The sequence below is a fragment of the Phragmites australis genome, chromosome 2, assembly GCF_958298935.1.
Source record: "Phragmites australis chromosome 2, lpPhrAust1.1, whole genome shotgun sequence".
Classification (NCBI taxonomy): Eukaryota; Viridiplantae; Streptophyta; class Magnoliopsida; order Poales; family Poaceae; genus Phragmites; species Phragmites australis.
In genome coordinates, this window is record NC_084922.1 from 46,031,179 (window position 1) to 46,054,731 (window position 23,553).

Here is a 23,553-nt window from a genome sequence, read left to right on the forward strand (position 1 = left end):
ACTGAAGACCTTCACGCTCGATGACTAGAACCACGCTCATGACCTATAGGGTAGCTGCAACATAGAGCAAGAGCTCCTTGTCTAGTCGAGGAGTAGTTAGTATAGGCGGGGAAGAGAGGTACCTTTTAAGATCTTGAAAAGCTACCTCCGCTTCTGGCGTCCACAGAAAGTGGTCGCTTTTCTTCCGAAGTTTGAAAAGTGGCAACTCCTTCTCTTCCATCCTCGAGATGAACCTACTCATCGCTACCATGCACCCCGTGTGCTTCTAGACTTCCTTTAACCTGGTTAGGGACCTCGTCTGGTTGATGGCTTTAATCTTTTTAGGGTTTGCTTTCATCCCTCGCTTGGACACGAGGAAACCAAGCGACTTCCCCAACAGGACTCCGAACGTGCACTTCTTCGGGTTCAGCTTCATGCAATACTGTCGGAGGTTGTCGAATGTCTCTTGGAGGTCTATGACCAGGGCGTCCTTGGTACTACTTTTTACGATTGTGTCATCAACATAGCCCTCAACATTTCTACTAAGTTGTGGTCAGGAAGGGCAAAATGCATCGTTGGTAAGTAGCATCAGCGCTTTTTTAGCCAAATGGCATCTTTACATAGCAAAAGACACCAAAGGGTGTTACAAAACCAATTTTTTTTCTCATCTACCCCATACATGCAAATCTAATGGTACCTTGAATGGGCATCTAAGAAGCATAGTAGGTCACTGCCAACAATCAAGTCAACAAGTTGGTCGATGCAAGGTAGAGGAAAGAGATCTTTTGAGCACACCTTATTGAGGTCGATGAAGTCGACACTCATCCTCCACTTGCCATTGGATTTTTGGACCATGATAAGGTTAGCCAGCCACTATGGGTACTGCACTTCTCATATAAAGCCTGCTTCCAGGAGCTTATCGAGCTCCTCACAAAGCGCTTCCAATCTATCGGGTGCGAACCGATGCACCTTTTGCTTTACTGGTAGCGCGTCGGGTCGTACTGAAAACTTGTGCTCGATCACCTTCCTAGGGACCCCAGACATATCCGACAAACTCCAAGAAAAGATGTATGTGTTTACCCTAAAGAAAGTGATTAGAACGAGTTCCTATTTCGGGTCTAGATTGGCCTCGATTTGGACTGTTCTGGATGGGTCGGCGCCGTCTAGGCACACTTCCTTGAGCAGGTCATCGGGATAGGCGACGACATGAACCTTATCTGGGTGGCCGCTTGGCCATGCACCCTTGGGCCATGATCCAGGAGTTAGCTCGACCATGTTAAGGCTCCTCCTGTCACATTACAGGACTGCCTTTTGGTTGCCCATGATGGTGATGACTCCCTTAAGACCAGAGATCTTGATTGTCTGGTATGCATAATGGGCAACGGCCATGAACTGTGCTATCTCTGGTTGCCCTAGGATCATGTTGTACATGGTCCCGAAGTCCGCCACGTCGAGCAGGACCCTCTCGGTATTGAAGTTGTGAACCAAAAGTGATGGCAGCTTGATCTGCCCTAACGGCTTGGCCAAGGAGCCAGGGTGATCCTGAAGAAGGGAGGAGATGGTTTCAACACACTCTTTGGGATCTGCAGGGCATCTAACGTGTTGACGAAGAGGAGGTTGATGGAACTCTCTCCATCGACCAGCACGCGCCCCATTCGTATATTGTGCACTATGGGCTCGACCACGATGGGGTAACATCCGGGGCGCTTGACACATGCGAGGTGGTTCGCCTGGATGAAGGTGAGGGGTACCTCCGACCACTTCAGTTGCACACTTGGGCTCGGCATGGTTGTCCATACCTCATGAACCACTGACTTGTACTCCCTATTTGAGGAATATGTCACAACACCCCCATAGATATGGTGGACCATGTGCTCGGCCTGCTGAAAACCTAGAGCCGACTGGTCGGGATTAGCCCCATCTTCACCATCATCGTCGTGCCCTGGTTTGCGGCCCCCGAGCTCTTTGTCAATAATGCCTAGCATGAACTTGCATTCGGTCAAGTCGTGTGTGTCGGTACGGTGGATCAGGCAGTAGCCTCTGCCCTTTTTTGCGTCCTTCTTGAAGCGTCGGTGCGGTTGGCCATCCTGCTCGATTGCCATGACATCGGGTGGTCCAGACTTGAGCTTTTTCTTCTTTTTCTCCTTCCAGCCCACCCCTTTGGAAAGGACGGGATGGTCAGAGGTCGGCTGCTGCTCCACGCCGATCTGGCGCACTCAACCCTCGGTAGCCTGTGCGCACTTGTCCATGAGCTCGAAGAGCTCGGAGGTGCTCCGGACCTCTTTGGTGACCAGCTTTCAACCATCTTCTGGTCTCTGACCCCTCCTCTAGAATGCGATGATCACATACTCTCCTATGATCTTCGGAATGATATTCTGGCACTCGGTGAAACGCCTGATGTAATCTCACATCGGTTCGCCACGCCATTGCCTGACCTGGTATAAGTCATCCTCGACCCCTGGTCGGGCGTAGGTTCCCTGTAAGTTAGCGACAAACTAGTTGCATAAGTCTTTCCAAGAATAAACCGACCCGCATGGGAGGTTCATGAGCCTGGACCAATGCAAACCGGTCAGGGCGGTCAGAAAATAGTTCGTCATGATCTTCATGTCACCACCTGTAGCTTGCACCATGATGGTGTAGATCTACAGGAACTCCTCTAGGTTGGTCGAACCATCATACTTTTTGGCTAAGACCGGTCAGAACTTGTCCAGCCAGCGCACCCCCCACGACCGAGAAGAGAAAACTTTGCACCCTGTCCCATAATGGGGAGCTGCTCACTGATGGGTAGCTTCACGTGACCGGGGGGAGAGCCAATGGTCTCGCGGCCTTGGCGATGGGGTGGAGGAGTTTGACTTCCTCCTGCAAGGAGAAGGTGAGTGGCAAGGACGCTTGCCTTTGTCATGCTCTCGCTGGACACGGTCCTCCTATTTTCGGGTGGTCCTCTAGCCTCAGATTACGTCGCGGAGGTCGTGGTGGCAAAGAGAGTCACACAGGTCAGTGGGTTGACTGTCCCGACATGGTGGCAGTTTCCGCGTACTCCCTGTTACTGAGGGAGCACATGTTCTCTCCTACTGCAGGGTCCACTGCAAACCCTATGAACCACGACCTCGACCAATCCTCGTGATGGACGAGGGGGCTGCTGCCGTGGTCTGGCACCGAGCGGTCTCTACCAAGAGGTGAGGTCATGCGATCATGGTGCTACCAGTGAAATATCCAGTACCACCACCGGCTTGTGGCTAAGAAGCACTCGCACAGTCTACAAGTTCTGTGCATGGGTCATGGTCTCGTAGTCAAGCCGCTGACCACAGAGTGGAAAGACATTACGAGGGGGAGCCCCAACGCTTGTGTTCTGCGTATGGCGCGAGTCTGCGATGTAGCGTGACAGCCTTGAAGACGGCGTGGCATAGTTGCTAGGGCAGTATAGGACCACCACCATGCCTGGCGCTGGGCTAGTTTCCCTCTTGGCCAATGGCCTGAGGCTTACCTCCAGTTCATGAGACACAAGCATATCTGCTGCCCCCTGTTGCATGGTCTGTCATGCAGACTCACATTTGGTCTCTGAATATTCAGACTCTGTCACAATATCCCATGCTCAGAGCACACCGAGCTCGGCTGGATCATACTCCATGATGAAAACCTCACGAAGACCAGGGTCCTCGAAATGGGACTCCACAGCCGTCACAGATATGGACATTGGTAGCCCAACCATGGTCTAAAAATGCGAAAAATGTGCCCCTTCCTAGCGTGCCAACTGTCGGGAGATGATCCCTGACAATGAATCCAGGGTGTACCGGATGACAGGCGTGTTGATTAGCGTTTCTTGTGGTTGGGTCAAATGGGTGCAAGAACGCGGAGATTTATCCAGGTTATGGCCTCCCATGGGATAATAGCCCTATGGCATGTGTATTTTCTTATGAATTGGATGAACTTGTTACAAAATATCATTGTCCTCCTCTACAAGCTAGGTCCTCCCCCTTATATAACAAGGGAAAAGGAGAACAAACAAACGGACGATGACAAACCCTGTAGCAGACCTACTCCTAATGAAGGCAACTACTCCTAGGTCATCATTATGGGGGGGGGGGGGAGGTATGCACGCCCATCCTGCTCTGTTTGCCTTGTAGGCCCTATCACGTTCGCCTATGAGACCGTCCCATAGCACTAAATGCTATGAGACTGGTCACTCCAACTTTACATCTGCTTATGATCATGCTTGTCGAAAGGAGGTGCTTGGGGAAGAAAAAACTTAAATGGATGGTATTTAATGCGATTTGATAGGTTAGGTGAGTACTTACCCTACGACTAGTAAGGGCTGGTCGTCTGAGCCCTGCACTAGTCGTGGGGTGAACCCATGGTCTTGATGACGTCAATCATTCGATTGACAATTGGCAGCGTGGGCTCGCCGGGTGGGGCATGCCCTTACCTATTACACCGACACAATCCTTCTCTTCTGTTGATGACAAAATTTAAGGCTAATGTTTGAGCCTACCCACAGTAATGGTTTGTTATAGCACATTTTCTGACACAAATAGTTGAATATCCATATTTATTTTGGTTCAGTTCACAACACAAGAATATAGATGATGTGGTGAGTTAGCCACCCTGAATTTAATTTTTTACTTCAACTTGTGTAGAGGGAGACCGATTTGCATGTGGGGGGGTTGGATTGGGAATTCATTTATTTAGATAAAGCAACGAGTTTCAGCTTTTTGTATCATTCGATGCATACAGCCTACATTTATTATTACATCAATGATTAAGCATAACGGAAATAAGTTTTTTTTTTAAAAAAATAACATCAACCACATAGCCTATGATTATGCGGCCACCCATTCTTGGCGAAGACTTGTATGGCCACCACCTCTAAACAATGGCATGCTTTCATAATGTCTTCTCCTTGTGTTTCCTTTTGAAGTAGCCTCTAGAAACGTAACCAATAGGTTCCTCTGAAGATTACCTACATGAAAGTCACAGAAAGTTTTTTTATTAAAAACTATATCATTACGGCAAAGCCATATAGACCAAAAAATGGCAGCCGCCCCAACTAGAGCTTGGGAATTAGAAGTAGCTCCCCTTGTGCTTGGCCAATTTCCCATTATATGACCTATACTGTTAGGTTTTTTATTCCCAAGGCAATAGTAATTATGTGTCAAATGGACCTTGCAAAAGACACTTAAAAAACAAATGTAGTATGTTTTCATTGTGGTTGCAAAAACAACCTTTTAAGCTACCATTCCAATTTATTTTTGCACCTCTACATAAGTACCACAAGAAAACCTTGATTTTGAGCAGGAGCTTAAGCTTTCATAGACCTCTTGCAGTGACAGAAATGGGTTGTGTAATCATTTGGTTGTACATTGAATGAACCAAAAAATTTCCATTCGAATGCAACCCCCATTTAAAGATGCCTCGTCCACTACATAATTAAATATGTACCAACTTGGACACCATATTATGCCAAGCAATTTGTTTATCCCCAATAATTGGTCTACGAAATGAGAGATTTAGCGATATGGAACTCATGATCTGTCACGTCCCAAAGCCGTAATTACATAATTAAGCATAATCATGCTTCATAAGCATTAGGTTTAATTTTGAGTAATTTTGTTTCAAAGCATTAGAGCACTTGATTTTAAGTTAATTGGATGAGAAAAAGAAATTTAGGAGAGAAAGAAATGAATTCGCAGTTGAAACAGACTTCTTTCTCTAGCATGTAGAGCCCACATAGGTGGCCAACCACCCCATCTCCTCTTGGGGCAGCAGCCCTCACCAACTCCCTCTCTCTCCTTCACTCTCCCAGCTTTCTCTCACTCCCGCTGCGCAGCCCGAGCAGCCCCCTCCCTCTCAAGCTCTCTCTCTTTCTCCCTTCATTCCTCCCTCTGGAAGCCAAATCGAGGTACACATATGGTATTCACATGATCACTAGATCATAAGATTCCCATCTATTTAATTCATTTTCATTTTCCCGAAGGATTCGAGCCGGTTTTGATGTCTTTTGGTGTTCTTGGTTGAAGGACGAGGAGTACCGGTGTTCTTTCTCTTCCCGAGCTTTTCCACCTTCCACCGACGGTCACTAACGTCGGCAAAGCATCTTGGGTGAGTCTCCTAGGCTCCCATGTAAATGATGCACGTTTTGGTTGGATGAATTCCGAGTTTGGAGCTAAGTTTGTGGAGTTCTCAAGTTATTGAGCTTTTGAGAAAAAAGAGATGATTCGGATGAGATTTGTGCTAGGAATCGTGTTTCTAGGTTGGTGAGTGAGTTCTAAACTCTATGAACTATCTCAAACATATTTTCCTTTGGTTTGGAGAGGCTCCCAGATCAAATCAACCGATTTTCCCCCTCGAAGCAACCTCTCTGGACAACCCGGATAGTCCGGGTAGCCTAGTGAAAACCTCGATGAATTGTGCTAAAAAATCATCAGGATTTAGGGTGCAAGTTGGGTCTAGAATCCTTTGTATAGTGTATATGTATGTTTATGTAGGATAGATTTAACATGCGAGTCAAATGACCCGAGGAAGATCATCGAGAAGTACAAGTCTGCCCAACCCGGATAGTCTAGGTTAAACCCGAAGGATTCGGGTAATTTGCAGTGCTTTTAACCGAGCACCCTCACTCGGAGTCTCACCTGAATAACCTGCCCAACCTAGATAGTCCGGGTTAAATACGGAGTGTTCAGGTTAATTCGATTTAGATTTAGTTAAGTATCATCGCTCAGAGCCTCACCCAAACATTCCGGCCTAACCCGGAGGTTCCGGACTTAGCCCGGATCCTCTGAGTTAATTCAAAAATAGCTAATCAAGAAACCTTGTCTAGAGTACACCCGTAGATTTCGAAACTCGTAGATTCCGAGTTCAATCCGATGTCTCTAGCCTTCTATTAGTTTTTCAAAGTCGTTTAGATCACAAAGTTTGCTATTATTTGGCATGTCTTGCACTTTTAGCTTGTTGTTATGCATATTGTAGCATATATTGTTACACTTCATTTATACTCATCATTGCATGCGTTCTTCGTTACTGAACGAGGTTCCAGAGCGTGACACGGGTGTGGTTGAAGGTGACATCGAGCCACACGGGTTTTGTGAATTCTGTGTGGGTAGCAGCAACCAACCAACTGAGCAGCAAGGTAAGCATCTAGGCATATTTCTCCTATTAATTTTGATCATATGTGTCTAATATGATAACATATACTTTATGTATGTTTGCATGTTATCGACTCGACGTCGGGTTTGGTATGGGTAGAACCTATATTGATGCATTACATCCCCTATCTTGAGATGTTGATGATCCATATCCTTATAACCGAGGTTTAACTTGATATTGTCTAATTCAAAGGTTAACCGAATTTCTTAGCCATGCTTAGGATCCACCCAAAAGCACGCTACACGAGTAGCTTGCACTACTCATTCCCACCACCTACATCGGCAGGCGTGAAGTAGCCAAACACGAGCTCCTCCTCACCCGTGGAACCTGAAAGAGCAGCGTCAGTGCGAAGGTACTCGCAAAACTTAATCTATAATGGGTACATATAAATAACCCGACTCTAATGACTATGCATTTAAGTCATTAGCAAGGAGTAGATCACAAGGTTAAGTAAATTCATATGTGTAAACAACCATACTTCTATGTGTGAGCATCTATACTTAACTCAAGGCACATATACCCTGCAACATTAGCCTATACATAAATGTAAAAGAAACCATCTCATGTAATCAATAATCCTCAACAATCAAACCCAACATACCATGCCATATCCCCAAATTTGAAAACTCTACAACCGATGCGGATGGATAGAAGCATGCTCATGACCGAGAGCGTGGTAATTCAAATTGTTCTTACATCCTGCAGGTGATACAACTTTACCCACACGACCCGGATCCATCCTCTTGGCCCTCGAGATAACCTTTCCCATACCTGGAACTACCCACTTGCACATGCCCCTATGGCACAAGGGTTACCGCGGGCGGGTCCCGGACATCTCCGGCTCTCCGCCACCTTGCTTCTCCTTTATTTTTCTTACACATATAGGGACACACAACAAACGTCAGCACGACGTATGATACTCGGCTCATTCATCCATTATCCGAATATGTGGTTGTACGAACAGTGCTAAAGCCAATGGCACCAATGAACGGTGCTTAACTGATGCAAACGTCTATGACATCCGGGTTCCACTCCCAACCTACCCCTAGCATTACCCATATCTCGCCTCATTCTCACATCTCATAGATCCCGCATCATTCTCATTGTAATTGAGACAATAAGTAAGCCCTAACCTCGCGAACAACGATTGAACCATTGCTCGTCTTCTATTATTTCTGAGCAATTGTTGCCAAAACCCATCCTCATTAAGTAATCTAAAAAGCCACTTGCTGAGGAGACAAATATTCTTAACCGAGAGATTATTAATACCTAATCCACCCCGGTCTTTTGGTTAGCAAAGTATATCCCAACGAGCTAGCCGATATTTCTTTTTATGGCTATCCCCTTGCCAAAAGAACCTGGATCAAAGATGATCTAGTCTTTTAAGTACACCCCAGGGGACTTCAAAGAAGGACATCATGAAAATGGAGAGGCAACTTAACACTGAGTTTAAGAGTACTAATATTCCTCCAACATACATAATCTTTGCCTTCCAACTGCTCAGTTTCCTCTCAAACTTTTCTTGAACCCCCTTCCAATCACTATTTCTTAGCTTCCTATGAATAATAGGAATGCCAAAATATCTGAACGGTAGAGAACCAATATCACATCCAAATAATTGTGAGTACTAGTCTTCACATTCTTCCATGAAAATGATGGTGTCATCTGCATATTGCAGAATAGATAAGCCATCATCCATCAGGTGTGGCACAAGTCCATTGATTTGCCCATCCCTTTTTACTCTAGATATTAATATTGCAAGCATATCTACTACTATATTGAAAAGTATGAGCGATAGGGGGTCTCCTTGTCTTAGTCCCTTTTGAGTTTAGAAGTAAGGTCCAACTTCATCATTAACCTTAATTTCTACATGTCCTCCTGACATAAAACTTTGGATCCAGTCACACCATTGTGCTGAAAATCCTTTCATTATCAATGGTTGTTGGAGGAATGACCATTTCATCTTGTCATATGCTTTCTCAAAATCAATTTCTCAGGATCACACCATTATGTTTCTTCCTATGCAGCTCATGAATGGTCTCATGGAGTATTATCACTCCTTCCATACTGTTTCGACCGGACATGAATGCAGTTCGTGTTGGACTAATTATATTTTCAGCCACAACACCGATTCGATTAGTGGCAACTTTAGTGAAGATTTTAAATCTGACATTAAGAAGGCATATAGGACGATATTCTTGAATCTTTAGCGTATTACTTTTTTTAGGAATCAAGGTAATGAACCAAAGTTCAGACTGAAAATGGATAATTGTCCTAGGTGAAAGTCTTTGAATAAAGCCATGAGATCGCCTTTGATGATTTCCCATAACACAGTTGGTAAAATTCAGCCGGAAAGCCATTAGGGACTGGAGTTTTATTATGCTCCATTTGGAAAATCGCCCTTTTAACCTCATCCTCTTCAAATTGGGCGGTGAGGATCTCATTTTCGCTTTCACTTACTTGAGGAATGTTGCTAATTAAAGATTCATCCATCGCAAAACTATTATACTCTGGTTTTTCCGAATAAGCCTTTATAATACTTTGTGATGTATTTTTTAAGAGCGACCACACCGATTATGGGCCCATTCTCTTGTTCCAACTTGTATATTCTTGTCTTTCTATTTTTACCAATGGCCACCAAATGGAAATATTTGGTATTATTATCTCCCCCAGTAACTCTTTAACCTTAGCTCTTTGGCACCATTTGAGCTCTTCTTCTCTTAGCATATGGGATAACCTTTCATTAAGGTAATGCTTCAATGCAATCTCATTAGGCATTAAAGGATTATTTTCTGCCCTTTTATCAAGCTCATCTATCATGATGATGAGTTGTTGTTTTTCTTTCTTAAGAGTGTCAGAAGTATGTTTGTCCCATCCTCTCAAGTCTTGTCGTAGAGTTCTAATTTTGTTTTGCCATTTTTCTATTGCATTATTCCCTCTATGCTCATTTTGCCATATATTAGTCACCATCTCATAAAAACCATCGCAAATCAGCCGCCCTAATTCGAATTTGAATAGGGGTTGTGTATCAAATTTGGCAATAAAGGGGTATGATCCGATCAAGACGGATCAAGTGGCTCAACCTTAACTTTTGGGTGCTTGGATTCCCACTCAGGGCTCATGACAACTCAATCAAGTTTCTTAAAAGTTGGTGGATCCTGTTCATTTGCCCATGTATATTGTCTTCCAATAATCTCAATCTCTCGTAAATCCAATGTGTCAATTATTGCATTGAATAAATAGGGCCACCGAGGATCAAAGTTATCATTACCCTTGTCCTCCGGTCGTCTCATAATATTGAAATCTCCCCCTATGATCATCGAGTTAGTTTCCAAACTACAAACATGAGCCATTTCAGTTAGAAATTCTTCTTTTAATTCCTCTAGGGCCGGTCCATAGACCGCATATAATGCCCAACTGAATCCATCTTCTTTGTTCTTTAAAAGGAATTTAAAGTAGAAATCCCCTTCAACTATGGAGCCTATATCAAAAATAGAAGCATTAACACCAATAACCATTCCCCCTGATCATCCTCGTGGTGGCATAACATGCCACAAATAATCCAAATCCCCACATAAATGGTTAAGGGTTGAAGCAGGAAAATTACTTCTACCTATTTCCATAATAGCGAGGAAATCGAGATGTTGTTCTTTCACAATGTACGATATATAATTGTGTTTAGCAAAGTCTCATAGACCTCTGCTATTCCAAAAGAGCAAAGTCTCATAGACCTCTGCTATTCCAAAAGATATCTTTCATCATATATGTATTTTAGATGGAGTATTTGGCTTTTTAGGTAGGCGATGAACCTAACCTTTTTTCTTAGAGGAATTAGACTTCTCTTTTCTTGGGACCACATTCAGATTATCACATACACTGTCCAAATCCTCATCATCGAGGATCTCAGTTAAATCACGGTATATGTGACTAAGGGTAACATCAAGTCCATCGGTATCCTCTTCCTCCTCAAAATTATAGTCAATCGGAGTCTTAATAACAAGTTTTCCTCTACCTCTAGAGCTAGGTGTTTTTGCTAACACAGATAAACAATCAATCTCTATGTTTTTAATAGAGGTAATAGATTGCTTAATAGATCCATCATCTCTACCCATAGAAACACCTGGATTCTTAATGTTCGGAGTAACAACATTATTAGATAAAGAAAGGAAGGACAACTTTTGTGTACCTTCATCTAGGTTGCGCTTCATTGCAAGACGTTTCACCTTGGTCATCGAATACTCATCTCCCGAAGCTTGAAGTCGGCTGCTATTAGGGTGCAGAGTGACCATGGTAGCCCCTGGGACTTTGAAAATAACACCCGGTACCGCCCTTTCCTAAACTACAGTCCCTGTCTTTACAATAACCTCGACACCAACCAACCTCGGTAGCGCCACCAAAGCCTCAATCATCTCAATATTTTTTATGTTGGCCTTGACCCCATTTTTCTTACAAAGATGGTGCAGCTGTTGTCTTGAGAAAGCCTCAAACACTACCCTCATGTGATCAATGGTAGCATGCAAGCATGGTAATGCAGGCGTTCCTGACTAAATCTCCAATGTTACACAGTCACCATTTCCTTCAGCTACATTCTGCACAACCTGGAAATGAGCATCACTGGCTGGCTTGAACACAGCATCATTGTGCTTGATCAATGGTGCATCATAGACCGCTAGGTAGGACAGATCAATCGGTGTCCCAGCGTCTAGCGAAACCACCTCAACGACATCCACATTGCAAACCCAGACTCACTATGATCGAATTCAATGGCTATACTATCAGCACATGTAGCCATCAACTCAACCACTTCTATCGGCGCTACAGCATCACCAACCAAAGCAGCAACAGACACAGATTCAACATCGCTCTTGATCATCTATTGTCGCTGAGCACCTAGGACCGCCTCCGCGTCTTCCATCTCTTAAGCAGCAGAGAGGCTAGGGAGCACTGCAAGCTGTGATTTCCACTCCCTGCGCATCGCGCACATCACCGGACTCATACATCGTACCACGCACAACCACTTCCATTGCATCACCCATAGCTGCAAACACCTCCTCAGGCATTGTTACTGGACAAAACCGTTGACAGCATACACTTCGGCGCACAAGCCTCCTGTGGGGCACCGGGCAATCCTACACCCCACTTTCTTTCTGCTGCAGGCCCTTCACACCCATGGCGCCACAAAGCTCGCTGCCATCGCAACACAGGACTCTGGCACCGCGCCACTCAGCCCCAGAAGTGCCACTGGACCCCGGCACCACGCCACGAGATGAGACACCAATGGCAACAGACGAGGAAGCTCCCATGTCAACCTCGTCTCCACCTGGCTACCACAGAGAAACCTCACACACCCTGGCAGCCCCATCTGTAGGCATTAAAGAAATGTCTATTGCATGATAAAAAATAGCGGGCATCTCCACCTCTGGTAGCACCAAATAGCATACCGGCATTGTTTGCTTAACCTCGAGACAAAAAATCAGATTAGAAGTGTTGATACCCAATGAGTCCTTAACCTCCTCCATCTCATCCTCAATCTTGTCATTCTCAGCAATGACCTTGTCTGCTATCTCCGATAAAAGATTATCCACAGCCAAGTTGATTGTCTCATCAACCAGTTCCTTTACACGATCCCCATCTTTAGATGCAGGGTCATTAGCCTTAGGGTCTTGTTGCATTGCTTCAACCCCTTGTGTATCATTAGATGGAGCATTATTGTGATTCAATGAATCACCTTTAGGTCTTTTACAGAGGCTATGTCTTCCATATCCTCGTCCTCTTCGTGTCGGTGATCTTCCTCATCATTATCATTATCATGGTTATCTTCCCATTTGCCATCCCGCAAAATCTTATCAACCTTGAAAAAAATATCATACACCGCGTCACCTACCACTATATCAGCAACATCGGGAATGCCTTTGACATACAGAACCGTGACCAATAAACGGACCACCTCGGTTCTCTTTGTATATATCATATCCACTTTCTGGGTAGCACCAAGAATGGATCCAATCGCCCACAACGGTAGAAAAGATCTTATCTCAAGAGGAACCCCATACACATTAACCCACACCTTCTGCAAGTATTGGCGTGGTTCAATCTTCTGATCCCACTCGTGGAAAGTCATGACCCCCCTCTCCTTTGTCCGTTCTGACCTCACGGATTGCCACCATTTTTTGTAATTACACTTTGCATGGAAACAAAACAATGAATCCATCTTCATGTTCCTGGACCAGCCATGTCCACTTCACAGGGATGAGACAAGCCAACTCAGTCTTGATTAGTTTGACTGGAACCACACCCTCCTTGATACAAATCAGAGTGGTAGGTGTCTCTTTCTTGGGTGTGTTGATCATTGTTTTTCCAGCATTAGGAATTTGGAAAAAGCCCAGATTATCACCTGCAAATCGACTTTGGAGCTCGCAAAAATGGACATTCAGGGGTAAGATGTGCCTCATCACAAATGTGGCAGCACAACGCTACTTGCTTCTTCTTTCTAGCCTCACCATGCACTCCCAAGATTTCACCCTTCCCCACTTGACACTTCTTCACATGAGTCACCGGTGACACGGCCTATGTAGTGGCTGGATCCGAGGGCCCTGAATGATGAAGCCCTTGGTTAGCCTTTTCATCTTGCATCAGAGGCACCTTCTGGAAGTCACGGTCGGCTCCGTGGCCACCGCCATGTCCATGGTCACCACCGTGTCCCTGACCAACACCTTGTTCATGACCATGCCCACCTCCGTTGTTGCCACGATCCCATCCGTTAGGGCCACGGCCTCGGCGCGCATCACTGCCCCTGCCATTGTTGCGCCCACCATGAACTCCTTGCGTGAAGGGACGTGGGTGCCAAAAACCCTCGTTCCCCCGATCAGAACCCCTAGCGCCAGTAGATCCGCCAACCTTGTCCTCCGTCAACATGTCCTCTGCTGGCCATCCCGTTGATCACAGCAGCCGCGTATGAGCGATCAGGAGTCAAACGTTCGTTGATCATAGCAGCCGCGTAAGAGTGATCAAGAGTCGAACAATGTGGAATAATTTGTCTCGTGGTAGAACAATAACCTAGTGTCAGCTAGGGTTAGACGAAGAAACCCCTAGTCAGGCTCGGAGGGAGGCTGGACCCGAGTGCTGCCTGGCCCAAGCTGAGCTCAGCCCACGATTAGGCCCTTCATAATCATGGTTCAAAATTCGAACGCCCATAGAATCTGAATCGGACTCCGGAGAGCTGATCTCTGACGACTGCGCAACCTGTCATGTGAACAGCTCCGACAGACAATCACCAAGCATACACTAGGGGGGGGAGATTCTAGGCCTCAGCAACAGACCTTTCCAAGAACCAGACGATGGACGCTGCAACGCCACAGAAGCAGCGAATTTCCCAGCCACCATCTCACCTGCACCATCAGAAGATGTGCGTACCTCGTGACGCGTTTGAGTCTCCACCGGGGCTAAGCAATTGACCACTGAATTGATCTCTGATGCAGAGTAGCTCGCCATGACCACATCAGAGACAAGCTAAGATGTAGTCAATGTAGATGTAGAATTCTCCACGGGAACATCTTGGGTCATCGGAATTGCCAAATGGAAAAAACCCATCCTTAACCGCACGCTCCAGGTGCAAACGCGCATGAAAACGACAGATCATCCTCTTCCTTCGATTGGGAATTCATGACATGTTGGAACATAAAATTATCAAGAAAACTTTTTTTACATAAATTTCAGATGACACAACTTGATTCTTACATATCAAATAAATTTCAGATGACACAACTTGATTCTTACATATCAAATAAATTTCAGATGACACAACTCGATTCTTACATATCGAACATGACTTTGAATAAATTTGAGAGATTGCAACTCCATCCATAGATTGTAACACAGAGCTTTGAAAAGGCTTTGTCCGAGACTGAAAAGGTGTTTTCCTGATCAAGAACACCCCCATTCAAATTCAAGCGAAACAGAATTTTACACGTCGGATCCGACGGCGAATAGAAGCCAGCCACAGCCAGGCCCCCGCACGGCCCACGCGCCCGGTGCTCGACGCGGACGCCGACAGCGGGGCCCACCGACATACCCACCTCCCCGGTCCCCCCTCCCCTTCCTCCCTTCCGCTCCTCTCGCAGTCTCGCTGGCGCTGGCTTCCCCACCTCTGCGCGCCTACGCTCCTACCACCACCACTATATAATCCCCGATCGCCTCACGCACACGCACCGACCCACCGGGCGACGACGCGCGACGCAAACTCACACGCACCGGACCGCCGCCTGCGCTGTCGTGCCGTGCCGACCCGCTCCTCCCACCACTCAGGTGCTCTCAGGCTACCGCCGCCGTGGACCCTGCGGGTTGCGTCCGGACCGTGCTTGCACAGGACGAGGGGGAAGCGCGGGGACCGCAAGCCGCGGCTAGCCCGAGGGGCGAGGTGCGGAGGCGGAGGAGGTTGGTATGGAGAAGTACGAGGCGGTGCGGGACATCGGGTCGGGCAACTTCGGGGTGGCGCGGCTGATGCGCAACCGCGAGACCCGCGAGCTCGTCGCCGTCAAGTGCATCGAGCGCGGCCACCGGGTTCGTTGGTTTTCGTTTTTTTTTTCTCTTAAACTTTTTTGTTACGGCTTGTTCGGCTGGCGGTGGATTAATCACTAGGTCTGTTTTGATTTTGACGCGATTCTAATTTTGTTGGTTTTGGGGATCTGCGCTGCGCAGATTGACGAGAATGTGTACAGGGAGATCATCAACCACCGCTCGCTGCGCCACCCCAACATCATTCGCTTCAAGGAGGTTCGTCGATGTGGACCGAAACGTTTGCCCTTTTGATCATTTTCCTTCGCCTTTTTTTGATCATAGGTTGTTTGGTGCCATTTTAGTGTTAGGGAGCGGTTTAAAGGGTGGCGGATAAAGGATTTCTTTGAAAATATATTTTGTAGTTTAGTTTGAGACCTTGTTGATTCCTCTTAACGGCATATAGTGAGGGAATCTTTTGATTGGCGCTGTTTAATTAGGTGCCAACTTTTGCTACTTTCCTTCGTCCTTTGTCCCTTTCCTTTCTTTCATTTTAGGCTATTCCCCTCGCGTTTCTTGCGAATTAGGCTTGCATTTTAGTGTCAAGGATGCATCGCTTTAGATACTTGTTATGTTTTCTGTGGCGAATATTCGTGCAAAATCTCAAAACTTAAAAAGTTGAAAAAATTATGTTTAAATTGTTGTGAAGTTTAAGTGGATGAAGAAATTAGATTGTACCTTCACTCTGCTAGCTTCGGTAGTCTCTTCTCTCCACTTTTCTGAATCACATGGTTTTAGTTGTTTTGGGAAAAATTCTGCAGGTGATACTTACACCAACGCACCTTACGATTGTGATGGAGTTTGCAGCAGGCGGGGAGCTCTTCGATCGAATCTGTGATCGTGGGCGGTTTAGTGAGGATGAGGTCTCGTAATTTATTCTTGAGTTTATGTTAATCTTTTGATGAAAGAGTGATACTTTTTTTTCTTCTACTTAGTGCAGGCCCGGTATTTCTTTCAGCAGTTGATCTGTGGCGTGAGTTACTGCCATTACATGGTACGAAACACACACACACACACAGAGATATTTTCTTATGAAGTCTACATCCAAAATAGCAACCCATTTTTAAAGTATAAATGAATGCTATACTTTGTGTTTTCATTTTTAATATATGCTGGTTTTCGTTAATGAAAAAACTGTACTCTGATGTATGAGCTTTATATCTGTACTGTTATTTCCAATAATCGATTCTGAGGACAAATTTGGCCGATACCAGCAAATATGCCATAGAGATTTGAAGCTGGAGAATGTACTCTTAGATGGCAGCCCAGCTCCACGGCTCAAGATATGTGATTTTGGTTATTCCAAGGTCGTTTGCTGAATCCATGGTTAATATTGCAACACTGAACTTATTGGAATTTCTGTAAATTCTCATTAAGAAACTATTGCCGTGTGTGGAACAGTCATCAGTATTGCATTCAAGACCCAAATCAGCAGTGGGGACGCCAGCATATATTGCACCAGAGGTGCTATCCCGTCGTGAATATGATGGAAAGGTGAGTTTATGTCCCCTTGTTTCTTTTGACACCTTTGCAATATCTAGGCATTTTTTGTGACTTTGTGCAAATATTCTGTTGCCTTGCTCTCGTGTCCATATATGTGAAATACTAAGATGCAAATTGAATACGAAAATTCTGTTTGATCGAAGGGAGTGTTTTTTCATGATTCACCCAGCTTTTTTAGGTGCACAAATTAAATGATTGTTATCAAACTTCCCCATCACAACCACATAGTGGATGTACATTTGTCCATGATTGTGACGTAATACATGCATGGCTTCTCGATGTAATGAAAAGTCAGGTTGAATGATCCATCATTCCAAAACCAAAATTGCCCCCCTTCCAAAATTCTACATAAGCAGGGAAGAGTCTTAGGGAATATCTGATATGTAAGCTTATTTGTCATATCGTAATAAGTAGTTCTATCGGATCCTGATGTGTTCTCTGGCTGAACCAAATTGGTCATTGTTTATGATGATTAATTAACTAAAAGTTTGTAAAATGTAGTGCATGCGGCAGACCTCTTTGTTGTTGACATGCTGTTGGTGGACAGTCTAGTCTTGTTTGGCTAGTAGATGGACTTCACAACTGTTCTTTGATAGTGCATTTCATTATTATCTGTAGTCAGAAATTCTCTTGATAAATACTTCTGATTTGGATGAGGAGTCATTGCCAGCATGAGGTGCCGGAACATCTTCTGTTTGGTTTGTTGAGGTAATATGTACCACAAAGGATGTTGACATTGGAAAAGTGGAGTGGGGCTATTTGGTGAATGCAGACCATCCATCCACAAAAGAGGTTCTTATCCTACAGATTCTCCATGTTTCTGTGAGATGATTCACCTTTCAACTGTTGATGGAGGTTTAGGCTTCTAGTTTCTTGTCTATAACAACACTGTCATAACTAGATAGGCTCTGATAGGTTCATAAGCTAGGTTGTAAGGAGGAAACACCTGTATCTTTAATTAAGTCTAATTTTTTGAGCACAGTAAATGCAACTAAATCAATAAAGAACACTACTCTGGACATGTGCATCACACAATCCAAGTATTATGCATGAGATGCATGAGATTTGAGCTCAATCCATATTGTAGGAAGTGCACTTCCTGGGTAGCATTAAGCTTGATGGCTTGGTATGAAGATTCACTATATCAGAAAACTTGGTATATCAACTTCTTTTTAAGAAATTGTGTTATAGCAGTTTGTATTTGTTACCTGCATAACTAGGTCAACCATTGGGCTTCATGCGCATGTCATCGTGGCAACTTGAACAAGATTGTCTACCCTATTTCCCTTTTAATGCTTCTTCTAATTTGCTTGTGGAGCATAATATGATAATATGTCCATGGAGCGGCCTATTTGTTTCCCCTTGATGCTTCTGACTTGCCTTTGTGTGTAATGTGTTTAGGGTTAATGTCTTTATGGCTTATGTTGATCTGCTTTGTATTTTCTTTGTTAATACTGTTCTGATATGGATTATTAGTATGCTAAGCCGTCAATAGAACTTACCGGCTGCTCTCAGCCAACTTCTCTACTCCATTATTTATGCACAAGGTCACGAGCAACCCGCATATTGGTCTATATTTTTTAATGCAACAGCCGAACAGAACTGCACCACATCAAAAATCAGTTCATTAGGATGCTTTTGTCTTGGCACCTCAAAATCAAATAATTCTCCTGTAGGATGACTGAATTTGAAGCATTGTCAGTTTACCACAAAACATAAACGATAGTAAGTCATGTCAAGCACACGGAACAGATAATCATTTCCATCATTCTAATTCCATCCTGATAAATCTAACTCCTGACCTTCTAATTCACTATATCCTAATAAAGCTAGTAATTTTTTTTACCAGAGAGTATTATTCAGCTCTACTCATTGGTGACAATTGAACTTGTTTTTGTAGCTTGCAGACGTTTGGTCCTGTGGGGTGACTCTTTATGTCATGCTTGTGGGAGCATACCCATTTGAAGACCCGGATGACCCCAAGAATATACGCAAGACCATTCAGGTGACAAGCTATACGCCAATGCTATAGATACAGTCCAATGTCTGTCAGCATTTCCTTTTTTCCACATCACTCTCATTCCAGTCACTTTTCTTCACCCGCAGCAAATAATGCAAGTGCAGTACAAGATACCAGATTATGTTCACATATCTACGGAATGCAGACAACTTATTGCCGGTATCTTTGTTGCCAATCCAATGAGGGTAATGATCTCAACCTGTAAATTACAGTCATGATGCGTCTCGATACAAGTGGCATAATGTGGACCTGGACATGGTAATTTTGTCGAATGTTGATGCCGTATTTTTTACGAATGTTCTCCAGAGAATCACAATGAAGGAAATCAAGAGCCATACATGGTTCTTGAAGAACCTGCCAAGGGAACTCACGGAGACAGCACAAGCCATGTACTACAGGAGGGATAACAGGGTGCCTTCTTATTCAGACCAAACGTCAGATGAAATCATGAAGATTGTCCAAGAAGCAAGGACCATGCCAAAATCATCCCAGTCGAGCTACGGGTGGAGCAACGAGTGTTCGGATGAGGAAGAAGAAGAGGAACACGGGCCAGAAGAGAACGAGGAAGAGGAAGCCGAATACGATAAGAGCGTCAAGGAGGTTCATGCGAGCGGAGAACTCTGTTTCGATGCACTACGCATATGAAAGTTTGTGGAAGAAAGTTGCATGTAGATAACCGGGTACTGCAGAACTGAACGATTCAGTGGGATGTATGCAATTTTGTCTGCAGAATCGCCTGTCTGGTCTTCCTTCCTTTAACATAATTTACAGTACTTGATACGCTGAGACAGGTTACAATGATCTTTTGTTGGTTTTTGGAGAAGACGAAACCTGTACATATAAAAAACCATATGCCTACCTGTCTGCGATGTACAGTGCGCTAGGTCCTGGTATGATAATATTCTAACGCTGTAACGCATGTTGAAGTGTGACCGATGCTAATATGCTATCCACCACCACCTTAACACCCAGTGTATATATGGAAAACGACCAGTAACTGTAGTTGATTGGTTTGAACTTTTAAACTGTGGAAGACACGAAACTTACGGAACTAGGACGACTATAGATAAATATATATATATATATATATATATATATATATATATATATAAAGAAGTATAACACACGTGTAAAAGTGGTATATGAGAGGTGGGAGTACATACACCCAGGAGTACATACTAGTTTTCCTATATATATATATATATATATATATATATATATATATATATATATATATATATTTGGTTTGAACTTTTAAACTGTGAAAGACACGAAACTTACGGAACTAGGACGACTATAGATAAATAAATAAATATATATATATATATATATATATATACATAAAAAATCAATGGAAGAAGCTCGTAGCAGTAATAACCCCAGGGAAGTTGCAGAGGTTCATACACTTTTACGTATGCTATTAACTGCCAAAATCTAGGTGTCCCATGCCAGCAATAGAGGCACTATTTCAGAAAGCCATTGATTTAAATCTTGAAAGGAAAACAAACATCGAAGCAGGATTAATAAAATGTAGTCTCAACAGGAAATTGATGCATGTCCTACAACAGCAAATCTACAGTAGGAATTTGGTAGTTAGCTTGCACTTCACAAGATTACAAATTATCTCTGCTGAATTGTTTCGTTGTACTATCTGTGTTGTATATATGTCGAATAATTGTACGGAGTTAGTTACGTATAGGACTTAGAGTTGTATTAGCGGTACATGGTGGAATCCTAGTAGGACTCCTGTCTCCAAACCTCCTCATAAATATGAGAGGAGGGCCGCTGTTTGTAATGAAGACGACATAGTGACAAGTTCGCAGGGGGGCAGCGAGTTTGCGGGAACCCCGGAAAGTGGCCGGGGTTGCTAGTTGGGGAGGAGCGCCCGTAGTCATGCCTCGGGGATGTAGACTTCGGTCGAACCTCGTTAACAAATATCGTGTCTGGTGTCGTCTGTGATCGTGTGCATCATCTCGGTAGATCCATCCGTTGCTTTCGCTGATGGTTTATTTCCTAACAAGTGGTATCAGAGCCGTGGTTGGATTGGATCTAGATGTGTTGCGTGGAAGATCACACAGTGGCACGAGAATTATGCTTCTGCAAGGCGTCGTGCAACGCATGGACCGTGCGAGGCAGATACGGCGCAAGGTGGAGCATGGCAGCAGCCGGTGCGCATAGGTGGTGCGCGAACGACTATGGTGGGTCGAGGCAGACGTACGGATTGTGCAGCGTCGAGGACGGAGTCATCGTCGAGGGAAGCGATGTTGTGGTTGCGGAGGAGCCAACTGCAGGACACACGAAGAAGGTGATGGGAACATGGAGCCGAAGGGCCGAGGAGCGGGAACAAGTCCCAGCCGGACTCATCTCTTCACATGGGCATGACGCTGCGATGTGTTCAAGTCGGACGCGTTGGTAGGCCAGGAGAGGTCAGGCGTGGTCGGTCCGTCGGTGGAGTCGATTACGAGCGCCAAGCAGTGGTACTATCGATCGGCTGGTCAACTCGCGGCTGGACGCAAGGCCCGTGCGGAAGGGCGCGTGGCCGAAGTGGCCGAGCGCTGGATGAGTGAGCCCGGTGGAGCCGGTTGGCTTGGCGCGGCTCACGGGGCAGGCTGACAAGAGTGGGCTATAGCACGTGGAGGCCGAGGCCGAGGTGTGCGAGCCAGTGCGCAAGAGAGGCACGGTGGTGCAGTGGTGCCATGGGGATTCATCTAGGCTCCGCCGGGGACGGCGTGCGACTAGGCACAGATGGAGAAGAGCCGACGCTTGGCTGGACACGTGCACATGTCTCGTCAAGAGAATTTTTTTTTTTACTTGGAGTCAGATAGGGTGGCAGGATGCTCAGGTGGATTAATGCTCCTTGACAAACAAGAAAAAAAGAAAAGGAAAGGCACGTGGTGCACTGCGGAGTAACCTGGAGATTGGTTCGGTCGAGCCGTGGTCGCGGAGGGCATTGGTGCATGGACGATGTGGCTCTGGGCTTGCGCGTAGTGAAGCGTACAGTTGGCTATCGACCGGAGCACGTGGCTGTGTCGGACTGGGACTTGGGTGGAGTCGGACATGGACTGGAGACTGGAGGTGCACGTGTTTGCCTCGGAGTTGCAAGTCTCTCGATGCATAGCTATTTGAGGGCCTGGTTTTCTGAAGCCGGTTCAGACGGGCAACCAGGTGCTTGCATCACGGCAGCACAGGTGCAAGGGAAACGACGACGACAAGCGGGTTCAGTGACAGATCCGGACAGACAATTCGCGGTGAGAGCAGATAGTCTGATATTCGATGAGGGGAGATTGAAATCTCGATCAGACGTCGGATGGATTGGCGTACAGGTGACAAGGTGTGTCGTGCGGATGCGCACGAAATGTGCATATGTTGGAGTGCGACAAGAGGTCGCAGACACGAGATGAGCAGGTGCTGGAGCGCGACAGGAGGTCACAGACGCTAATGTTTTTTATGCAACAGGTGAAAGAGGAGAGGCAGTCGATCGGTTGGCCAGACCTCAAGCCTGTGTTGCGGTGCTCAGTGATGAGCTTGGGCTGTCGACGGTGTTCAGTCATGATACGCATGACGACTTATAAGAGTTCAACAGTGGTGGCCGGACAGTTTGCGGGCATATAGCAAACAGTCCAGGGAAGGCTGACGGATAGTTCACTTGGAGGGTGAATATACCGTGGTGCAGGGTGGACAGGTTGGTGGCAACAAGTCAGTCATACCGCGGGTAGCAGAGATGAAGAGACTGGTAACAACGACATAGGAGTGTGAGGGTCGGTAGTGGTTATTCTCTATGGCGTGGCAACACGTGGCGCAAGCTCAAGATGCAGGATGTCATTGGAGAGGGCTTGCGTGCTTCCAAATCGGCAAGAGCGCGGATTGATTCGAGATGTACATACGGGTTTCTGAAGTGTGGATCGATTAGCGTGAAGATGCATCAAGGGTTGAATTGGAAGTAAGTAGAGATTGTGGAGGTCTTTACTTGCAACTGGAGTAATCTGGTTGGTCTGAGACTACAGGAGGCTATGATGTAAGACGTCAGAAAGAGCAATGCTATTGTGGTAATTTCAATGTATGGCTCGGAAAACAACAGTGAAGTTCTCAATATCAAGAAGCAGTCAATCAGCAGCGTGGATGTCGAATTCAGTTGGTTTTTTCATGTGACGTCCAACATGGAGCGGTTTTTTCTTCATAAAGTCTGGTGATTCTGGTTGTATCTACTTATGTGACGACGCGGGCTACCGTGCTGTTGAAGTAAGGTACTATCAAAATCAAGATTTATAATGGAGTTATGTGCTTTGGGGAGTCAGGCAATATGTCAACGTTAAAGAGGAATCTGATTTCGCTCAATAAGGATGTGTTTATAGAAGAGA

At 45.3% G+C, this 23,553-nt stretch overlaps 1 protein-coding gene across 3 annotated transcripts; it reads left to right on the forward strand.

Moving 5' to 3' along the window:
• Positions 1-15,274: 15,274 nt before the first annotated feature.
• Positions 15,275-19,975, forward strand: LOC133909261 (serine/threonine-protein kinase SAPK4-like). 3 transcript variants are annotated; one of them, XR_009908336.1, is made up of 9 exons: positions 15,275-15,678; positions 15,817-15,891; positions 16,434-16,535; positions 16,613-16,666; positions 16,887-16,979; positions 17,074-17,166; positions 19,076-19,180; positions 19,262-19,380; positions 19,502-19,557. XR_009908336.1 is itself a non-coding variant. In XM_062351608.1 (9 exons), the coding sequence occupies exons 1-9, from the start codon at positions 15,559-15,561 to the stop codon at positions 19,838-19,840; spliced, it is 1,080 nt and encodes a 359-aa protein (XP_062207592.1). In that variant the 5' UTR covers positions 15,291-15,558; the 3' UTR covers positions 19,841-19,975. The 3 variants fall into 3 exon arrangements, 2 of the variants coding, with proteins under 2 accessions (XP_062207592.1, XP_062207593.1); XM_062351608.1 differs by having other exon boundaries at positions 15,291-15,678; positions 19,282-19,380; positions 19,502-19,975; XM_062351609.1 differs by lacking the exon at positions 15,275-15,678 and having other exon boundaries at positions 15,832-15,891; positions 16,411-16,535; positions 19,282-19,380; positions 19,502-19,975.
• Positions 19,976-23,553: the final 3,578 nt, after the last annotated feature.

Excerpts from the sequence above, each read along its gene's own strand:
- LOC133909261 (XM_062351608.1), top strand. The coding sequence starts at position 15,559 with ATGGAGAAGTACGAGGCGGTGCGGGACATCGGGTCGGGCAACTTCGGG. Across the intron at positions 15,892-16,433 it reads ACATCATTCGCTTCAAGGAG|GTGATACTTACACCAACGCA; the intron begins GTTCGTCGATGT and ends AAAATTCTGCAG. Across the intron at positions 19,381-19,501 it reads TTGTTGCCAATCCAATGAGG|AGAATCACAATGAAGGAAAT; the intron begins GTAATGATCTCA and ends AATGTTCTCCAG.